The 20,452-nt window shown below is 54.9% G+C and overlaps 8 protein-coding genes across 8 annotated transcripts; 5 read left to right on the top strand and 3 right to left on the bottom strand.

The window, feature by feature from the left end:
- Nucleotides 1-2,817: 2,817 nt before the first annotated feature.
- Nucleotides 2,818-5,031, top strand: ISF_01472 (DUF907 domain protein; the record flags this gene model as incomplete). Its single annotated transcript, XM_018845079.1, has 1 exon — nt 2,818-5,031. The coding sequence occupies one exon, from the start codon at nt 2,818-2,820 to the stop codon at nt 5,029-5,031; it is 2,214 nt and encodes a 737-aa protein (XP_018707845.1).
- An 843-nt stretch (nt 5,032-5,874) lies between these two features.
- On the bottom strand, nt 5,875-8,583 carry ISF_01473 (guanine nucleotide exchange factor Vps9; the record flags this gene model as incomplete). The annotated part of the gene is made up of 4 exons (XM_018845080.1): nt 5,875-5,917; nt 5,989-6,659; nt 6,718-6,890; nt 7,062-8,583. 4 exons carry the CDS (start codon nt 8,581-8,583, stop codon nt 5,875-5,877), a joined length of 2,409 nt encoding a protein of 802 aa, XP_018707846.1.
- A 1,126-nt stretch (nt 8,584-9,709) lies between these two features.
- On the top strand, nt 9,710-10,375 carry ISF_01474 (ATP-dependent RNA helicase DHX8; the record flags this gene model as incomplete). The annotated part of the gene is made up of 1 exon (XM_018845081.1): nt 9,710-10,375. One exon carries the CDS (start codon nt 9,710-9,712, stop codon nt 10,373-10,375), a length of 666 nt encoding a protein of 221 aa, XP_018707847.1.
- Nucleotides 10,376-10,938: 563 nt separating this feature from the next.
- Nucleotides 10,939-11,354, bottom strand: ISF_01475 (hypothetical protein; the record flags this gene model as incomplete). The annotated part of the gene is made up of 3 exons (XM_018845082.1): nt 10,939-11,013; nt 11,081-11,237; nt 11,317-11,354. The coding sequence occupies 3 exons, from the start codon at nt 11,352-11,354 to the stop codon at nt 10,939-10,941; spliced, it is 270 nt and encodes an 89-aa protein (XP_018707848.1).
- Nucleotides 11,355-13,810: 2,456 nt separating this feature from the next.
- Nucleotides 13,811-14,409, top strand: ISF_01476 ([NiFe]-hydrogenase-3-type complex, small subunit/NADH:quinone oxidoreductase, subunit NuoB; the record flags this gene model as incomplete). The annotated part of the gene is made up of 2 exons (XM_018845083.1): nt 13,811-14,189; nt 14,267-14,409. 2 exons carry the CDS (start codon nt 13,811-13,813, stop codon nt 14,407-14,409), a joined length of 522 nt encoding a protein of 173 aa, XP_018707849.1.
- Nucleotides 14,410-14,692: 283 nt separating this feature from the next.
- Nucleotides 14,693-15,825, top strand: ISF_01477 (oxidoreductase; the record flags this gene model as incomplete). Its single annotated transcript, XM_018845084.1, has 2 exons — nt 14,693-15,024; nt 15,075-15,825. 2 exons carry the CDS (start codon nt 14,693-14,695, stop codon nt 15,823-15,825), a joined length of 1,083 nt encoding a protein of 360 aa, XP_018707850.1.
- Nucleotides 15,826-16,449: 624 nt separating this feature from the next.
- Nucleotides 16,450-18,568, top strand: ISF_01478 (Oxoglutarate/iron-dependent oxygenase degradation domain protein; the record flags this gene model as incomplete). Its single annotated transcript, XM_018845085.1, has 2 exons — nt 16,450-16,513; nt 16,602-18,568. 2 exons carry the CDS (start codon nt 16,450-16,452, stop codon nt 18,566-18,568), a joined length of 2,031 nt encoding a protein of 676 aa, XP_018707851.1.
- Nucleotides 18,569-18,968: 400 nt separating this feature from the next.
- Nucleotides 18,969-20,195, bottom strand: ISF_01479 (hypothetical protein; the record flags this gene model as incomplete). Its single annotated transcript, XM_018845086.1, has 1 exon — nt 18,969-20,195. One exon carries the CDS (start codon nt 20,193-20,195, stop codon nt 18,969-18,971), a length of 1,227 nt encoding a protein of 408 aa, XP_018707852.1.
- Between the last annotated feature and the right edge of the window lie 257 nt (nt 20,196-20,452).

Below are 20,452 nucleotides of genomic sequence, written 5' to 3' on the forward strand. Positions count from 1 at the left end.
AAGTTGCTGCCTTGGCAGAATACGAAAGCCTGAATAAAAATAGAAATGGGATTCACATAGCAGAGGACGATATTAACTTACGCAGTACGGATTACGTATACAGAGGGCTTTTTCTTTCATCATTTTTGAATCTTTTCCTTTCTGTCTATTATTAGCGCCGAGTGTGAACCGGCTGGAAGCGTCGTTCGTTGTCCGTAGTCAGGTGGTGGTGACGCGTTTGAGAGTCGGTATGGACAATAGGCTCACCTGAGTTTCGAGGTCATCGTTTGATACACAAAAGTCATGTGCTGTTAACCCTGAGCGGACGGATCAGTCTGTATGGACTTCGTTTTATGCAGGGCGACGTTTTTCGCTGTGGCTTGTTTAGGGATCGACGATGGGGGGGTTTCTCTTTTTTTTCCTTTTTCCGCCTTGCATCGGTGATGTTTTGGCTTCTCTTCCTTATCTCGAGAGCTGCGGAAGGGAAAAGATAAATGAGTTTCGGGGTATTCTGTTGCATAAAAGTTTGTGGTTCATCAAGTGGTTTGTCTGCTGCTAGGTAGGGATGGGTTTGATTGGCAGCAGGGCAGCTGTGATGACTGGGCTGGGTGTGTGGTAGTAGTGTTTTGGGAGGTGTTTCAGAGGAAGTGGTGGCTCATTGTGGTGGTTACTACGATGGCGTGACTGTGACAAGGCTATCTATTCAACAGCAGTGGGCGTTAAGTTGACTGTGATGGGCAAGCCGGTCGAGTTGGATGTTGGTGTTCCTGCCCGAGCAAAGACTTATCTGCCCAACTGGCGCAAAGATGCCTGAAAAGTCAGTACATCTTCATGCATTCGTCCGTGCTGGGAGCTTTGAGGTTACGGTGAAGGTTGTGGGAGCCGCCTGTGGGTCTGGCCGTGTGTTCTCTGTTTGAAGTCGAGTGTGCCAGCTGCCACCAGCTGACTACCAGAGGAAAATGGAGCGTGGTACTTGTGCTTTGGGGTGTCAAGTGTGTGCAAGCTGGTACAAGGAGGCACCTTGGTGCGAAGTGAATGAATTACGAACAGTATGTATGTACAATTGACAAAGCATTCTGCGTCCGGAGCCAAGGTCAGGCCCAGGCACCGGAGGCCCCTCTTTGCCGCAATCGATGTGGATCCTGAGGCGGCCCCACCCGCCAGGGGTCAGCCAACAATGCAAGAAGTTCAGTTGAGTGGAGCTGTGGAAACCAGTCAGTCAACAGTCAATCACTACAGTCAGTCAGTCAGTCAGCCAGTCAGCCAGCCAGCCAGAGGCAGCCAAAAGGAACCTTGAATGCTGTAGGTGCAGATGGATGGAGCCGCCTCGTATCTAACTCTTTTTCTAGGTGCCGCGTGTCTACATACATAGTTATATCGAGAACTGCCAGGGAATCTCTCAGTACTATCCGTAGTAAGGCACCCACCGTGAGGACGGACATTCGTCGTCTGGCTCTGGACGCCTGTGGTCGCTACTCGCTTGTCCGTATAGTAGATAGAAAACAACAACAACATCGTCCCATCCCTTTATGATGCAGCATGCTCGTGCTTTTTTAATCCCATTATTATCCCCCAGCTTCCTGCTCGTTAGCCTCAAACCATCTTGCCCAGCCTGCCCCAGGCTACCCTGCTAATCCTAAGGTCCTGACCAATCCGTCCATCTCCGAAGACGCCTCAAGTCGCCTGCATGGATACTTCCCTGCTTCCATTCGACGAGAGCCAAGATCTGATTCGCGTCCCCTTGCTTCTTCCTTCCAACCCCCCCTGTAGCTACTATTATCAGTCCTAGCCTCCAGCCTGTAGCCTCTAGTACCTTGGTTGGGAGTGTTGGTCCCGTCGATACCTGCGTTTGCACCTTGTTCCCACGTCACTTTATGTACCTGTACCGGACGCCAGACCCCTCCCCTTTCCCATGGTCAACCATCCTGTAATTCCACCGTCACCACCATCGACATCTCAGCTTGTCCCTCTTCATCCTTCTCTCCTCAACCTGTTTATTTCATACATTCCCGTCATTCATTGACCAGTCACTCGTTTATCCTTTTTAATCACCCCTCCAACACAAGAAAAAAAACCCACGCGTGGTGGTTCGGCCGATCCCAGTCCTTAGGTCGTTTCACCCCCATTCCACTCAACACGAGGTTCTCCAGCCATTCGCTCTCCACGAATCCTGTCCAGACTCTCGACTCGACCTCTTTCTTCCTTTTTTGTGGTCCACCGACTCCCTCCGCCACGATTCGAGAACTGCTGTTCCAGGAACAATACCCGAGCTACGCAACCAAACGCCCTAGTTTGGTAGTCTCCTTGTCTGCCCACCCGCTCCCTGGTTACTCCTGGCGCTTAACCACGACTCTGCTCTTTCGTGCCTCTCTCCCTGCCCACGCACGTCTTCTCCCCTCGCCGACTGCAAGCGAGGCTGCTCTCGATTCTACCGACCTATTCAATCTTTTCCCGCTGCTTCGCTCAATGTTTTCTCGACGAGCGAAGAATCCTGTCCGACTCGTCGAATAATTCGCCTTTAACACAGAGGATTACACTGCGGCTTCCTCGTCACCTGGTCGCCGCCCATCTTGTCCCACGTCCTTTGCTGCGTTTCTTTTCTGGTCTCCGAGCACTTGTCTTTCTATCTGCTCGGGGCACCTTGTTTGGATACCCCGGCGGTATTCATTCTTTATCGTCCTTACATTTGTACTCTCGTCTCCGCCTAGTGTTTGCTTGCCGTATTATCGAAGGCCTGGACGCCATCGATCGTCTCTCGTTTCGCACTCGACTTAACTCGCCTTGCTCGACAACTATTTATTATTAGCCGCTTGTTCGACTTTGCCGATTTATTCCATCATGGCACCACGATCGATGTCATGGTCTTCTCTCTTTGCTACCGCCCTCATCGCCACTGGCGGCATGGCCGCCGACGTTCTCACAACCTCTGGATTCAGCGACTGCGGTTCTGATGCCTCCATCAAAGTGGAAAAGCTTGACATTACGTACAACAACGCTGATAAGACTGTCGTGTTTGATGTCGCCGGCACCAGTACCAAGCAGCAGAACGTCACCGCCCATCTCAGCGTCACCGCCTACGGAAACCAGATCTACGAGCGTTCCTTCAATCCATGTGACGCCTCGAGTTTTGTTCAACAGCTCTGTCCGGTCCCAGCCGGCAACTTCGCCGCTCGTGGCTCCCAACAGATTCCCGCCCAATTTGCCAGCATGGTCCCCGCCATTGCTTTCCAGGTTCCCGATATCGCCGCCAATGCCAAACTGGAGCTCCAGGCTGCCGATACCAAGAAAGAGGTTGCCTGCATCCAATCATCCGTCACCAACGGCAAGACAGTCAACGTTCCAGCCGTCTCCTACGTTGCCGCTGGTGTTGCTGGTGTTGCCCTCATCGCCAGCGGCGTTTCTGCTGCTGGTGCAGCTGTTGGCGGCGGCGCATCTGCTGGAACAGGGACCGTTAGTCCAAGTTTTACCGAGGTTGTTGGCTGGTTTCAAGGAATGGCTATGAACGGCATGCTCTCCGTCAACTATCCTCCCGTCTACCAGAGCTTTACAAAGAACTTTGCCTTCTCCGTCGGCTTGGTTCCCTGGTCAGGCATGCTAAGGGCAATTGACGACTTCCGTGCCAAGACTGGAGGCAATCTCACCAACGACGATGTCGACTACATTGCTAATGTCACGGCTGGCAAAGGCGGCCCTCTTAACCTCAAGCGCGCTGTTGGGGCTGCTATGGCAATTGCAATTCGCGATATTGAGACTTCCGTGAACGGCACCGACGACCGCCCCAGCAACACGTTTGAGCAGAAGGTCCAGGGCATCGAAGCCTTTGCCCGCACGGTGTCTGTTCCCAAGTCTGACATCTTCATGACGGCTCTCCTCATCGTCGCCATCATCATTGCTAGTATTGTTGTCGTCATCCTGCTGGTAAAGGTCATCCTCGAGGCATGGGCTATTTGGGGTACCTTCCCTGAGTCACTCAAGGGATTTCGCCAGCACTACTGGGGCTCTATTGCTCGAACTATCACCAACTTGATCATGATTCTCTACGGAATCTGGGTTCTCTACTGCATCTTCCAGTTCTCTCGCGCCGATTCTTCCTGGGCTGCCAAAACTCTTGCTGGTGTTTCTCTCGCTCTCTTCACCGGCGTTCTTGCCTTCTTTACCTGGAAGATCTACTCCACCGTGCAGAAGCTCAAGGCTGCGGAAGGGGACGTCAACGCTCTATACGAAAACAAGGAGCTCTGGACCAAGTATTCGCTCTTCTACGACGCATACCGCAAGAACTATTGGTGGCTTTTTGTCCCTGCTATTGTCTATATGTTCGCTAAGGGCGCTTGCATTGCTGCTGGAGACGGCCACGGCATGCAGCAGACTATCGCACAACTTGTCATTGAGGCGTGCATGCTTATCCTACTTCTCTGGAGTCGTCCTTACGAGCGCCGAGCCGGTAACGTGCTCATGATCACGATTCAAACAATCCGCGTGCTTTCCATTGGTTGTATTCTCATTTTTGTCGAAGAGCTCGGCATCGCTCAGACGACCAAGACCGTCACAGGCGTTGTCTTGATTGCTGTTCAGGCCACTCTTACCGGTGTTCTTGCTATCCTCGTCGCCTGGAATGCTATCCAAGCCTGCGTCACCGCCAACCCACACCGTTTGCGCAGAAAGGAAATGGGTAAATCTCAACCCCCCCCCCCGGAACTAACACAGCTGACACGTGCAGAAAAACGAAATCGCGAGCTCGATACTTTGACGCCTCTGGATGCTCACAACTCCCTTCTTATCCGACCGGGAAGTGAGAAGTCATTCTATTCGGCCTCAGCTATGGAAATGGACAAAAGACAACCCACTGTTGCCCACAGCCAACCTCCCAACCCATACTCACAGTATGAACGTCAAGCAGACAATACCAAGCCCTACCGCGATGAACCAACGAGAGATCTGACGCGCGGCGAACCCGGAACCTTCGATCCTGCCCGCCAGAACTCGCTTCCTGATCGGGGCAGCCGTAGTTACCGCGGTCTACCTCAGTCACAGCCGGGCTACTATCGCTTGTGAGACTCGGACGCACCAATACCCCCGCCCATTTTACCATTTGCCACTCCTTAACCACGCTGTATATATCAACATCCACCACCCGCCATTTCGCGCCTGTATATATCGACCTACATTGAAACCGACCCGAGTGAAAGCAACTGTATGATCACCGAATTTCCGTCTGTACCTTGTTTTGAAAGATGACGATTCTTGATTCCTCCGATCTCTTATATTATGGGCGATCTGGTTGGGTTAGGTGCGCCCTTTTTTCTTTTTCTTGTCGTTTTTTCGGAGGGGGAAGTATAATCGCATCTTTGGCTTTGGTATCTTTGCACAATAGAAAGACTGGATTGGATTTTGGTCTTAGCTGGGGATTGCAAGGACAGAGAGCGACATCTAGTCATTCCTTTAATTTGCACATTTGACATTTTTTACGAAAGACCTCGTTGCTCTAGCGTGGATTTACTCACAGGATAAAAGCAAGAAAAATGTTTTTTTTTTCAGTATATGGAGCATAGCAATAAATACTCTTAAAACTGTTTACTTTCGTGGTGTGATCGATGGAACAGCTGCGACGCATGTACATGCAAAAAACTGTGCTACTTCACTGAGGCCGAGCAAGGAGCACGTCGTTAACCGCGGAGGGACGCGGGGAGCGGAGAAGCATAGCTTTAGAGAGACGCGGGCAATAGTTCATGACATGTCACTTGTTTCTTCTGTACATGCCATGTACAATTACGATAAAAATGGGGATAATATTCCGAGTCGGTGGAAGAGAGACAAATGTCGGGAGAATAAACACGGACTGGTTTATCAACGGCTTGCCTCCATGCAAATGATTTAACATATAAAGAAAGAAAATGCCTAGCTGGATAAGGCCAGACATGCGTCAACCGCCAAGCCGACTCTGTTTGAAAGAAGTTACAATGTTAGTGCATGCTTGCGCCAGGCTCCGTGGGGAATAACGACAAAACTCACCTTCCCTCCTTCTCGTACACGACATCGCTGATGACGTCCTTATCCAGGTCGGGGAACATCCCGGCTAGAGTCTCAACGACGTTGGCGTGCTCGGCGCGCTGTAGGCGCTGCGCCTCGGCCGTCTCGGCGCTCGCCTGGCGCGCGGCGGCCTCCTCCGCCGAGAGGGTGTGCGCCGGCGGCGCCAGCTGCTTCTGGGTCTGCGGACGGACGGACGGGCGGACGGGGGGTTCCTCCGTGCTGGGTCGAGGCAGCGAGCCGCCGTCTTGCGAGGACCGCGGCGGCGGGTGATGATGGGGGCGCGAGGAGGACGAGGGGACCGACGTGGCGGGCTCGTCGGAGAACATCCGGCCAATGGTGGTCAGCGGCCGCTGAAAGGTGCGTAGTAGGCCGGAGATGGCTGCGCCTTCGCTCGACTCCGCCTCGCCGTCGTAGCTGGGCCTCGTACTTGACGGCGGAGAGGAGGCGCTGGCGCCACCGACAGCGCCGTCGACAGCGCCGTCGCTCCAGCCCGGCTTCACGGAGAAGGTGGCCTGCTGCCGGATGGTGGGAGAGAGCGCCTGGTTGCGCTCGGCAATGGCGGAGACGGCAGCCTCAACGCTCTGTTCGAATTCATCGTCGCTAATGGTGAGTGAGGTGCGGTCCATGTTTTCAACAAACTGTACCGCGCCCATCTGCAAACACGGTCAGCACTGCGCGCCGTGGTTGATGCACAAAAGGTGAAGACCTTACCAAAGATGATAGGTAGTAACCAGCCTCGCCACCGAGGCGATCTTGGTTGCGGAATCGCAAAATGTATTGTACATTAGATACTAAATGTTCGGGGTTCGATTGTAGAACGACATATATAAGTAGAGGCATGAACGAGTCTGCCGATGAGTCGGATTTGTTATGTTTCAGAAGGCCTGGAGGTATCAGTATGGTTTGCATAGTAGAGAGAGGAGAACGCACCAAAAATGACTTTGCAGCAATTCAAAACGCAAATTATCTTGTCTCGTGGAGCACGATATGACTTGATTTTTAACAACTCTGCACGGGTTAGCTTGCGCCGCACCACGGAAACGGGTCAGGCGAACCTTGCTGCGCCAACTTTAGGAACTTTCGTCCACTCTCTTCAATGGCGGGGATGTCCAGGTGCTCGGGCTTAATCCAGCCGTAAATATTAATCTTTTGCGAGACAATGTCGTCCCGCTCCACGTCCTCTTGGTGCTGGCCACGCCGACCCGACCCGAGCGGCACCTCGCCGCCGCGCTTCTTGGGCCGCGCGCCAGGCACGGGCTTGGGTGGCGGGATGGCGGGCGAAAAGGTTTGCGAGTACAGCCGGTTCATGACGAGCTTCTCCATGCCCTCGCGCGCATTGTCAAACTCTGCGTCCGAGACGTCGCGCCAGACCTCGCAGAGCATCATCTTGTTGGCGATAAAGGCCAAAAAGTCGCTAATGATTTTCACCTGCTCGTGGACCATCCACTGGCGTTTGGAGAATTCGTTCAAGAAGGACTTGAGATAGCGTGCGACGGGATCGGCCCTTTTGTTGCGTAGCTGCTCGAGGAACCTGTAAAAGTCAAACGGCAGCGCTGGTTCGGGTTCGGGCTCGGGAGGGGGCGGGCGGTGCATGGACAACTGCGGGGATGTTGGCGAAGTAAGGCTGGTCGAACCCCGGGCTTCCTTTTTCCTCGGCGGCGTGCCAAACGATCCGTCTTTTGGAGGTACTGGCGGGCCTTGCTCGTCGACAGCCTCTTGGTCCTTGGTCGACGCCGATATGGTAGCGCCCGGCGCATCCGAGTCCGGTATCTGGGGCGTCGTAATTTTGGTGGAAAGCGGCTCGAGGCTCGACTTTCTCGGTGGGTGCTGCGCAGGACCCCCAAACATGGGCGAGGTAATCTCGAGTCTCGGGCTCATGACCTCGTCGGCGTCGGGCCCGCCTCCATGCTCGCTGAACTGTTCCATGATGCTCTGAATCTCAGATCGGGACCCGCCGTCATGCTCCTCCTCGCTGGAATACCTCTTGTCTTCGCCGTCAGCGCCTGGCTGGCTTGGCGAGGCAGATGCGGAGCGATGGGACCTTGCGGCATTGGAGGGCGACCGCGATGTCGGTTGGGAGGTCATGGGCGTGGCCGGCGTAGGGTCGACATAGCTCGAAGGCTCTGGGGCAAGGTACTGGGAGGAAGCATCGGCATCGTGGCTTTTGGCCGGCCTGATGGTGATGGCTGACGCAGACATGCTGTCGCCGTCCTCGCGTGCGTCGGCAGTGACATCATCTCTTTGCTTCGTAACGGTAGCGGCGGCGGCGGCAAGCTGCTGTGACATTTTCGAGCCTGTCTGCGCAGGCGGTGTAGTCGGGGCTGGCGTTTCGGATGTAGGCTCGGCCACGTGTGCGGTGTCGGAAGGCGTATATTCGGTCGGTGAGAGTTGTTTCTCGGCCACCTTGGGTGTATGCGAGGCTGACGGTGCATCCTTGGCTATGGAATCGTCTGCAGGCGGAGCGGCATCGGCTGCCTTGGGCTCAACATGGGTGGTGGAAGGCTCCTGGGTCACGGGCTCGCTGGGAGACTGGGATGGTGACTCTGGTCTCCCAGCGGGCTGCTCCGGGGCAGTCATCCCCTGATCAGAGGACGGGCCGTTTGTCTGGTGTTTCCGGATCGGTCGGTTGAGGACAGTCGGGGCGGCGAGGGGTGCGGCTCGTGATGGAGGAGAGAGCCCGGGTAGCTCGAGGCGCGGCACACTTGTTGAGGATCTTAGACTTGGCTAGGCGGACGTTTCATTCAACAGGCTGCAGAGACGTTTATGTGGTGGGAGTTGCAGAGCACCGAGCTGTCGCACAACTGCCTGAGAGGCACAAGCCGTAGTGTTGGGAAGAAGTGTCGTGGAGGATCGATGCGGCTTGGAGATGTAACGGGAGCCTGCCTGCCTTGTTCAGCAGGAAGCAGGCTGGCTGGCTGCTGGTTACTAACTTAGTGGGCGGGGGTTTTGGCTTCGCCTTACGTAGGCGGCGCGCGGCTTAGCTGACGAGGCGCTTGGCTAAAATCTGGGACAGAAGGTGTCTGGACTGGCGCTGTTTTACGTTTTGAAAGTGTGTCTTTTCTTAGCATAATTTCAAGTTTTATAGGTGTACAGAGAAGTCAATAAAAGCACGCTCCAGGCATCTATATAATGTTAGTATATGTAGCTATGTATGTATGTACTATGTATGTCTGTAAGAGGACTGGAAAGCGCGCCAGCCAAGTTTGCTAAGGTACATACATTAATGCATCTTCCAGGTCATTATAGTGGTTTCAGTGGACGCTTTGACGGTTTAGCTATGTACAAGGCCCCTGTAATAAACTGCTCAGGACGAGACGACCATGTATGAACACAAGTAAGAGGATCTTTTTCTTGCATATATATGAAAAAGTCAAAACTGTTGTATGAAAGAACAAGTTCCCCTCCTCGTTTTCATCTCTTCAATCGTGATGAACTCCTTTGGACGGCTGACTCATTTACCGCTGGTAACTCGAAAACGGCTCGCGTCAGCGCCGAGTTACCTATCCACATCCTGCATCGTCGAGCACATTGGTATGGCTCACACGCCGGCTCGGCCTTCAGCCGCACAGTCATGAGATGCTGCCTACATGGGCCGACTTTTATAAAAATACACTTCAACGTCTTGAAAAGAATGTAGTCTTTCCAAACATACGCCCAAAACAATATGCATTCCCACGATAGGATCCCTCCAACCAGCGTCAACATGTCTGAAGCCGCTCCTACAATACCTTCCACCACTGCAGTCCCCTACCGCCAAATCAGGGCCCTCTACGACGAAGAGACCATTACCGTCTACCAGGCCTACTCCCCCGCCATTGCCATAGCCGCCGTCGCCGCGCAGCGCCTCGACGCCTCGCCCGACTTCCGCCCCGGCCGCATGACGTGGGTCAAGCCCAGCTGGGCGTGGATCATGTACCGCGCCGGCTACTCTTACAAGGACGCGCGCCAGGCCCGCATCCTCGCCCTGCGCATGAAGCACGCCGACTTTCTCGCCCTCCTCCAGCGCGGCGTGCTCTCCCACGGCGGCGCCGGCGCCGATGCCAATGCCGGCCCGGCCCGTGATCGTGCCGCCGAGGTCCGCGTCCAGTGGGACCCGGAGCGCGACCCCGCCCTCCGCCGCCTACCCTACCGCAGCATCCAGATTGGCATCCCCGGCACCCTGAGCACACTTTGGGCCCGCGAGTGGATCGTGTCCATCGAGGATGTTACCGAGACGGCTCGGAGCCTCAAGCGCGCACTTGATGAGGATCCTGACCTGTCGCTGCAGGTCCTTGTTGAGCGCGGCCTTGTCCCGCAGGAGAGGCCTTTTCAGGTCCCGGATACCATCATGACCAGGTTAGACATGACACGGCCAGGGCAGATTCCTTAGATGTTAAATCATTGATACCCCCACGAGTTGCTATAGAGTAGAAGAAGTACAAAAAGAAAACTGAGCAAAATGGGGAATCCTTTTTGACTATGACTCGTTCCCAGCCTATCATCGGATCAGGTGCAAGTGATATAGCACCCACGAATACTGCACGATAAATCCAAATTCGACTCTGGGAGCAAGCTCTCGCGGCCCCTCTGGGGCAATCGTGTTCCTGTCCTTGACGCCGTCCGTAGCTAATTAGTTCTCACAGCTCCATGCCTGCCTCACCATTCATGAATCTAAACAAGACCATACCCATGAGGCGAGCGCGCTTTATTGACGGGCTATTCTCTAGTTTTGTATATTGACCAACAAACGCAGCCGACCTTATGTCTCAGCAAGCAATACGCAATGCGTGCTGCAAGCGCTCGGATCCGTTAGAGCCTCTCCCCAGGGCATGGTGAGAAAAAAAGAACATTTATGCTCCCAAGTAACGCCGTAAAATTGTATCCCGCCAGGCATTTGTACACTGGAACCTCGGTCGTCCATCATCTCCGCCTTCACCATCTCGATGCTATTATTTATAGAGCAATGGTGCCTCGTCGATTCTCCCGCACGTGGAGCATGCCCTGGCAGCCACAAAAGACAAAGAAGCCCTACAGATTAACAGTCAGTATATGCAAAAAGAGGATCATGTAGGCCGCGAAAGCTGAGAGGACGTACCAGATAGACAAAAACGGCCGTCAGGATGGTGCCTGAAATGGCGACGCCCTCCTCGGGTGTGGGATCCTCGTTGCCGCCGACAAACTCCTCGTGGCCGCTTCGGTACACGATCGCCAGGACGGACAGGATGACGATGGCGAATACGGAGACAACGGTGCTAGAGGCGGGTTAGCTATGGCTGGCAGCGTCTCTCAAGGCTGGGCCTTGGCGAGGGAGCCCTCCTCCTCTCGACGTACCAGGACCACGCGTGGCCGGCGCTGACGACGGGCTTCATGGTGGCTGCTTCTGCAGAGGGATTGGAGGTTGTTTAAGTCGATCTGGGCCCTGTCGCGCCAATCTCTGTGTTCTTGTCGTCCGGGATGAAATGCAATGGAGGGATGACGAAGCTGATGATGGCGGATGCCTCTTTTGCCTGGTAGCTGTGACGCAGGAAGCTGCTGGCCTTGGCCGTTTGTGGAGACTCAACCGCCGCGCCTGATTGGACGGGCTGCCACAAACAGAGCGGAAGAGGTCACCCTGGTGATTTTGACGTATTTTCAACATGTGATAAATGCCGTTATAATCAAATCTATAGGGTGACAAGTTTCAAACTTGGGCACTATTCGTATGATATTCTGAGCAAAATGCTGAAATGAACGAGCTTCCATGCTGTTGGTCCGATGGCGCTAATTCGGTGTCGGATGCGGATTCGGACTCGGTTTCGCTTTCGGAGCATCCCGCAGTTTTGTCAGCCATTTTTATCAAGAACATCTCCCTGTCGTTCTCAAAAGACAGAACATCCATCCCTCAAAATCAGCACCACGAAAAATGATCACCTATCAGCGACGTTGACGCTGCTGAGGACTGCCTCACTAAAATCTGCATGAGAGGCGTCCCTTATCCATTCTAGGCAGCAATGCCTCGCCTAGGACATCGCAAATACCGAAATGGTTGTCATTGAAATGTAAGGAACGCAAGATTAAGGTACATACATACATATTCATCCACACCCAAAAGTACATCAGCGCCTAATTCTTCAGTGTGACGAAAATAGCCCCTGCAGCGCCTGCTACAGGCACGACATCCCATACAGCCTCACAGTTCACAGGTCACGATTACCCAATAACGCCTACAATCCAGCTCACAGTACTCTTAACACACCCGCACATGTCACATCACGGACCTCGGATCCCTTGCCGTATCTAGCGGCTCTTTTCACGGAGGGGAAGCACAGCAGCATGTCAACTTGGATGTTTGTCGAGCATATGCATCACTACAACACCATGACATGGAGCACCTTTCCGAATGCACGCAACCGCCAGGATGTCCTCCAGGTCCAACTTCCGAAACTGGCTCGCCAGTATGATTTCCTGATGCACCAGCTCCTTGCGACATCGGCCTTTCACCTGGCCCACCTCTCCGCGGAGCCACGAGGGCGGAGTGTTTGATGCATCAAATCATCAAAATACCGCCCATCAGAGGTGTTTCCGCAGTACTCCACGATATCTCTGACGCGACATGCCATACAGCATTTACACCAGCATCTCTACTCTCATTCTGCGCATTTACCACTCACTCCCTTGAGCACGGTACACCTACGTTGGCGAGCTTACTCGACGTGTTCCTTCTAATTCGTGGTATGCGCGACATTCTCAATAATCACAAAGACGTAATTTCTCGTGGTCCACTGGGAAAGCTGCTGGCTGTAGATTCGTGTCAGTCAGACAATGCCCTGCTGGCAGCATCACGGAGAGAGCTGGCATGCTTCAACGTGGCAGAGAGCCCGGACCCTGGCATAGGCCGTATTTGCCTTGAAGAGAGAAGCATATTGATACGATGGATCGAAGATGCCGTCATCAGCGCGGAAACGCCGGAATTGAGGCTCTCTGTAACGTGGCCGATGGCAGTGAGCCATGAGTTTCTGGACCGTTTACGCCATCACAATCCACTCGCAATGAAGACCCTGTCGTTTTATTGCGAGATAGTAGAGGTTGCAGGGCGAAATTTTTGGTATCTTGCGGGCTGGTGAAGACGCATCCTCCAAGAGGCACCTGAGTGAATCTACCAACTGCCAAGGCGGTGTGATGCTAGCGACATCAGCAATGAACAGCGTCTCGTGTGCTTCGGGACCTTTGACGGAATCATCCAGTCATGATAGTTACGCTAGCCTTGCAATGCAAATTTGGATTGACTGATGATCCCATCACCAGAGGGGGTCGAGAGTCGGACTCGGGAACGGTCTCGGGTTCAGGCAATGCCATATCCTTCAGGTTCCTCTACTGCTCGACTCAAATCCCCAGCAGCGACGTGCTTTTGTCGTCCAGCTACTGTCCAATCTGCAAATCCAAAAACTTTCATCACAGTCAGCATGTTGCTCTCTGCCTCCAAAGTACCCCGATCAGCACGACGGTGACCATTGGTTGGCATTCGCGCCTTCAGAATTACGAGCCTTCGAGAAATCCAAGCACCGAGCACGTATGTAGAAGTCTCTCGATTATGCAACACTCAGAAGCGACGGCCATTCCACGACAAGGGCAATTTGGAGAGCAAATGCGACCACACGCACCGGTTCACATCGGGAGCAAGCGACTCTTCCAACTGCAGACACTGCTTCAGGCCCTATAATATATGCGCTGTACTTATTCTACTTTCCACCACGACATATCTGATGATGACTATGAAGCTGATGCATATAACAGTACAACTCTCGATACAATTGCAAACTGGACACGTGAGAGCTCACTGTGGCCAATGACGTTCGGGCTAGCATGCTGCGCCGTGGAGATGATGCACCTGTCGGCGCCACGGTACGACCAGGATCGGTTGGGCACCTTCTTCCGAGCTTCGCCGCGGCAGTCGGACGTCATGGTCGTGGCCGGAACGCTGACCAACAAGATGGCGCCGGCGCTGCGCCAGGTCTACGATCAGATGCCCGAGCCTCGCTGGGTCGTCAGCATGGGAAGCTGCGCCAAAGGCGGCGGGTATTACCATTACAGCTACAGCGTCGTACGCGGCTGCGACCGTGTCGTCCCTGCCGACATCTACGTTCCCGGCTGGCCGCCGACCGCGGAGGCGCTCATGTACGGGATGCTGCAGCTGAAGCGAAAGATCCGAAAAACAAGGAAGGCCCGTATGTGGTACCGCAAATAAATGCGACAATGCAGGACAAACTTGCGCCTTTGATGCCATGGACACAAGGAATCAAAGGCCTTCAGAACAGTCAGCGTCTGTGGTCATCGGCGACGAGGAGCGTGAGCATGATGGGCGCGGTGTACTCGGAAGCGGAGGCGGATATGCCGAGCATTGTCTTTATACACCAGCTCAAGATTCAACTAATACTACACGCCTAAATCTTTCTTAATTATTAGCCGAGTTACATAAACCAAGTCGCCATTTTCGGGCGAAGAGATCATCCCGCCCGCCGCCGTTATGCCGTTATGGTAAATGCGGGGGTGGGGGGGATAATAAAAGTCTTGGGGAGACTCTTGGATACCGAGGCCACCGGTCTATTTTACTTCATTTACTCCGGCTCTCCCGTACATAATTCAACCTTCTTTCTCCTTTCTCGTTCAACTGTAGTCTATATTCTACACATCATCACTTACTACTGCTACCCTTGAATTGTCTGTCGTGATGGCTGACCAGCTACCCGAATTTCCCACCGACGTCGAGACTGCACCTTTGCTTCGTCTGTCACTCCTCAAGCTCGTAAATCACCAGCCTGACGAAGTTGAGCGATTTATAGGAGCATGCCGGGACTTGGGTTTCTTCTATCTTCATCTTGACGGCCCTGGTGACACCATTCTGCAAGAGTCTGAGCGTCTCTTTAGCCTGGCCAAAGACCTGTTCGATCTACCGCTCGAGGAGAAGAAAAAGTACGACTTTTCGGCAGAAAAGACCTACTTTGGCTATAAACATCTAGGAGGCTCTGTTGCGGATAGAACCGGCAGGCTTGACAGAAACGAGTTTTACAATGCAAGTCTTTCCATCCATGAGACCGACTACTTCTCCCCAGCAACGAGCTAACCAGCGACCAGATCAGCCGAGACGATATACTGGGTACATCAAAGCCATGGCCTGCGCCTCAGGTAGTTGAGAAGGAACGACTGTTTTTAAAGGGATTTATGACCTCCGCCCAGGATATCATCCACCTGCTGCTCAGACTGCTCAATGAGTTTCTCCAGCTCCCCCCAAACACCCTCTCCTCCATGCACAGAGTCGGCGTGTCGAGTGGCGACCAGGTCCGGCTCATCAAGGCACCGCCGCAACCCCTGGATGACAAACAGATTGCCCTCGGCGAGCACACGGACTTTGGCAGCCTCACGATCCTCTTCAACCGCCTCGGCGGGCTTCAAATCCTACCCCCCGGCGATGGCGCCGCCTGGACCTACGTCAAGCCCCTTCCCGGCCACGCCATCATCAACGTTGGCGACGCGCTGGTCAAGTTTACGAATGGCGTCCTGCGGTCCAACATCCACCGCGTCCTGTCGCCGCCGGGAGCGCAGGGCGACCACGCCCGGTACTCGGTGGTCTACTTTAGCCGGCCGGAGGACGACGTGCCGCTGAAGAGGCTGGAGGGGAGCGCTGTGATTCCACCGCTCGAGGACGGCGTCGAGGAGGATGCGACGACGAGCAAGGATTGGATTTTGCGCCGTGCGCTGGGGTCTCGGCCCAAGGTCGTGGGGGATGATGCGTATGATTGGAGGAAGAGCTCTGGGACAGAGGATATTTCGCGGCGTGCTGGTATTACTGCCTCGACGACTTGATTATGCAGGTTGAACACGGTGGAGTCTTAAATGCAAAACAACCGTGAATTTAATTTGACGCCTTCCTTACCTACCACTACCACTTACACGAACTTGTCTCCAGCCCGTTCTACGAAAATACCTACCCTAGAGCCGCTGGTGGGGAGGCATTAAATGCATTCAGCGGTACAGTAATTGTACTTTCTAATATGTTTAGGCACCCGGCGTATTAGTATGGAAAACTAGAATTCTTGAACATTATTTGAAACAACGGAATAAAGATGAGGTTGATATTACTTGACAATGCTTCCACTGCATCGTTTGTAGCGACAACTGTGCTGTCATGTGTAGTAAAAGTAGTTTTGTTATATATCATCACGGCGAAAACGCTAATGAATAATTTTTCTTAAACTTTTGAGTAGCCAAGAGCTATTAATATATTCGTCTCACTTTTTTAATTGATAATTCCTACAAATTCGTCTCTCCTCAATGGGAGGCAACTGCAAGGGTCCAGCCAAACAAAGGCAGCCAGCAAGACCCATTAAAAAGTCGTCACTTCCAGCACCCTGCATGGCCTGACATTTTTTACCTTCTCTTTACAAACACACCTCACCAATTCGACTCGTCAAAATTCTTTATCTCAAGATGAAGAGAAAGGCGAATGGCTCTGCCGGAGGAAAGGCCGCCTCCTCCAAGCGAGTCAAAGCTTGTAAGCAGCAAGACATCAACTCTTGGCCGCAAAGCTTTGCATGCGCCGAGACACCGAGGGCAGCATTTGCTAACCAACCTTCGCTCAGCATTGAGCGCCGAAGAAGCTCAGAAGCGATTTCGCGAGGGCCTGTTTGACAAGAAAGTCCTCGATGCCTACAAGTCCGAGTACGCCGAATCGTCGCCCTACAAGCATGCCGTCATCCACGAGCTCGTCAACGACAAGCTGCTACGCTCCGTCCGCGATGAGGTTCGCAGCAACGTTCAGTTTACGCCCAAGGAGACAGACATCTACAAGATCCACCAGTCTGGCGACTTAGCCAATCTCGACGGCCTTGACGACCAGTCGCTCGCTAAGCTGCCCTCGCTGCTTGCACTGCGCGACGCAATCTACTCCGAGGCCTTTCGCGGCTACGTCGCCGACATCACGGGCTGCGGGCCCCTGAGCGGCCGCAAGACTGACATGGCCATCAACGTTTACACCCCAGGCTGCTACTTGCTCTGCCACGACGACGTCATCGGCAGCCGTCGCGTCAGCTACATCCTGTACCTGACTGACCCGGACCAGCCCTGGCAGCCCGAATGGGGCGGCGCGCTGCGCCTGTTCCCCGTGCTGGAGAAGGAGGGCGCCGACGGCGCCGTCGCCAAGACGCCCCTGCCCGACGTCGTACGCAGCATCCCGCCCGCCTGGAACCAGCTCAGCTTCTTCGCCGTCCAGCCCGGCGAGAGCTTCCACGACGTCGAGGAGGTCTACCACGCCGCGACCCGCGAGCAGCAGGAGAAGGAGGGCGGCCGCGTGCGCATGGCCATCAGCGGCTGGTTCCACATCCCCCAGCCCGGCGAGGACGGCTTCGTCCAGGGTGAGGAGGAGAAGAACGCCAAGAACAGCAGCCTCATGCAGCTGCAGGGCAACCCGGCCCAGTACGACGCGCCCCAGGCCCTCGTGGTGCCCGTCACCAAGGCGGACGAGTTCAAGGCTGCCGGCGACGATGACGAGGACGAGGATGAGTTTGACGAGGCCGACCTCACGTTCCTGCTCCAGTACATCTCCCCCACCTACCTCACCCCCGATACTCTCGAGCAAGTGTCAGAGTTCTTCCTCGAGCGCTCCATCATCACCCTCGACAACTTCCTCTCCAAAAAGTTCGCGGAGCGCGTGCGCAAGTACGTCGAGGCGCAGGAGGCCAACGGCCTGCCCGCCGAGAGCGGAGCCATCGAGGAGACGACGCCCTGGAAGGTCGCCCGCCCCCCGCACAAGCACCGCTACCTCTATCAGCACCCCAGCCTCCCCGACGAGCCGCGAGCAGACGAGGAGTCGCCCATCGCGGAGCTGCTCGACTGCGTGTTCCCCAGCCGCGCGTTCCGCAACTGGCTCGCAGTGGCCGCTCACGGCCGCATCCTGAGCCACGACATCCTGGCGCGTCGCTTCCGTCGCGGCCACGACTACACGCTGGCAACGAACCACGACGGTGCCGCCCGGCTAGAGATGAACCTGTCCATCACGCCGAGCGCCGGCTGGGGCGAGGATGCGGCGGGCGACAAGGAGAACGGGACGGAAGAAGAGGCGGAAGCAGTCAAGCCAACGGACAAGGGCAAAGGGAAAGCCAAGGCCGCGACCAATAGCAAAGGCAAGGCAAAGGCCGCGGAAGCGGAGGAGGAAGAGGAGGAGGAGACTGAAGACGTCGGCGGCCAGGAAGTGTACATGGCCGACGACGACGACGACGAGGAGGAGGACGCCGCCGTGTACAAGGCCAGCAACGACGAGGACAACATCCTATTCCACCAAAACGCCGCCTGGAACAAGTTGACCCTGGTGATGCGCGACAGCGGCACGCTCAAGTTCACAAAGTACGTCAGTCGCAAGGCGCAGGGCGACCGGTGGGACATTTGGGGCCTCTTTGACATTGAGGACCAAGGCGGCGACGACGATGATGAAGATGAGGAGGGAGCCGCGGCGGGGCCGTCGACAGGCGAGGCGGCGGCGCTGGGCGAATCTGACATGGAGGAGACGTTTAACGGATTCTCCGACGCGGGAGACGACGACGAGTCGGACTGAGGAAGGGTGGTCTAGTCTCCGGTGTGATTGGACTGCCATTTTCTAGAAGCATCGTCGTTTGCATGGGAGATGATCTATTGACTAAGCGTTGGGATTTGGTTACACGTAGCTGGCAAGATGGTTGCTTGGTAGAAGAATTGGGAGTGACCGTCCCTATAGATTTGATAATGGCTTTATGAAAAGTTTTCTGTTACTTCATTGAAAAACAACAATTCTTCTTATCCTGTTCCTATGCAAAACAAACAGCATCCTGATGCTAAATTTGGTCATGAATGTTATATTGTACAGTAAATATGGCAATGCCCGTTTCATGGGTTGCGGATCATGTGCGGCTTTTGGAGAATAATCGGGAGGGGGGGTATCATGAGAGTAAAAATGGAATATGCTCGGGGTATCTAGCTTAGCTGGGCTGTGCCTGTGGCGCAAAGAGACCTGCCAGCTCATCTTGCAATATTTGCTTCAGCGCCTGCGCCTCCTGGGTGAGGCCCGACGTGGTTAGATGGTTGACGGTGTCGTAGCCGAGGTACGCGACCCAGGGCACGACGCTGAGGCTCTTCTGCTTGGCCTGCGTGAACTGCTCCCTGGTGATGCCGCGGACGAGGCGGCGCAGCTGCCGGGTGTCGCGGAAGAAGTGCATGGCCGGGGCGTGGTCCGGATGCGTCGGGTGGCAGAGGCGGAGGTGCGCCGTCTCGACGGACAGCGGCTGCTGCAAGCGGCTGGCGGTGTCGAGGTGCGCGTCGAAGAGGCGCTCTGACGGCGCGCCGTGGCTGTACGACTCCACGGTGGACAACCACGAGACGGAGCGCCAGGGCAGGACGAGGAGCTTGGCGAGCAGCGGATCCTTGGCGAGCAGCTGCTCGGCGCGCAGGATGGTGGTTATGGCGCCGTCGAGGTTTCCGTGCCGCGGCTGACTCTTGACGTGGACGAGCTGCGCGAGCAGGAAGGATGCTCGGCGCAGGCGCGTAGCCTCTGCCGCGTCGTCGCCGCGCTGCTCCATCGTCTGAGCGATCCACTGCCAGGCGATCTCGTCCATCCTCTCGACGACAAGGAACGGCGTGAGCGCCTTGATAAAGGCCGCGTGGTCGAGGAAAGCCAGGTCATTCTCAGCACCGGTAGAGCGAAGCCAGCGCACGACGCGCAGGGCCGTGGCCGACTCGGAGGCGGGCCCCGTGTGCAGATCTCGGGCGTCCAATTGTTTTTGCTTGGTCATGATGCAGCCGGTGGCGGCATTGAGCGTCATAAGGCCTTTGGCAACGGCATGGTCAAAGTCGTCCAAGGGGTCGCTCCGGGGCACGGAAAGCGGCGAAGGTAGAGTAGAGTTGGCGGTAACGCTGTTGTTGTTGTAGGAGAAGAGCGGGTTGGCGAGGATGGACCGTAGATGGCGGTTGGCGGCCGAGTGACGCACGGCGCGATGGGGGGAGGATGAGGAGGAATTGCTGAGCGTCTTGGATGTATTTTTCGTAAGTTTCGTGAGAGCTGTCTGGCCGTACTCTTGCTCTAGTTGTAGACGAAAGGACGATTTGAGGCCATCTAGCAGCTTTTGCGATTGCTGCGGCGACAGGCCGGCTGGTTCATGGTAGCCAGCGAAGAGCTTCCGGAGCGAGTTTGCTGGTTTTGTGGAAAACATGACGCCGAGGACTACGGTAGCTTGTGGAAAACAGGTCGGCGACACTGCCTATCGGCAGGCCGAATTGAACAGAACAGTCGTTGCTGTAAGAATCGAAACAATGGTGGTGGGTTGATGAACGGCATGGTGCCCCCATCAGGTCATCTACGTCGAGAGATCACTTCGTTGATCTGATGGATCTGGCTATCGATAAGTCATAAGTCACGTGATTTCGCTGGGGAAAGCTCTGTTTGGCGGAACTGTGGGCAAAAAAAAAC

Source organism: Cordyceps fumosorosea (genome assembly GCF_001636725.1).
Source record: "Cordyceps fumosorosea ARSEF 2679 chromosome Unknown scaffold_2, whole genome shotgun sequence".
NCBI classification, from domain to species: Eukaryota; Fungi; Ascomycota; class Sordariomycetes; order Hypocreales; family Cordycipitaceae; genus Cordyceps; species Cordyceps fumosorosea.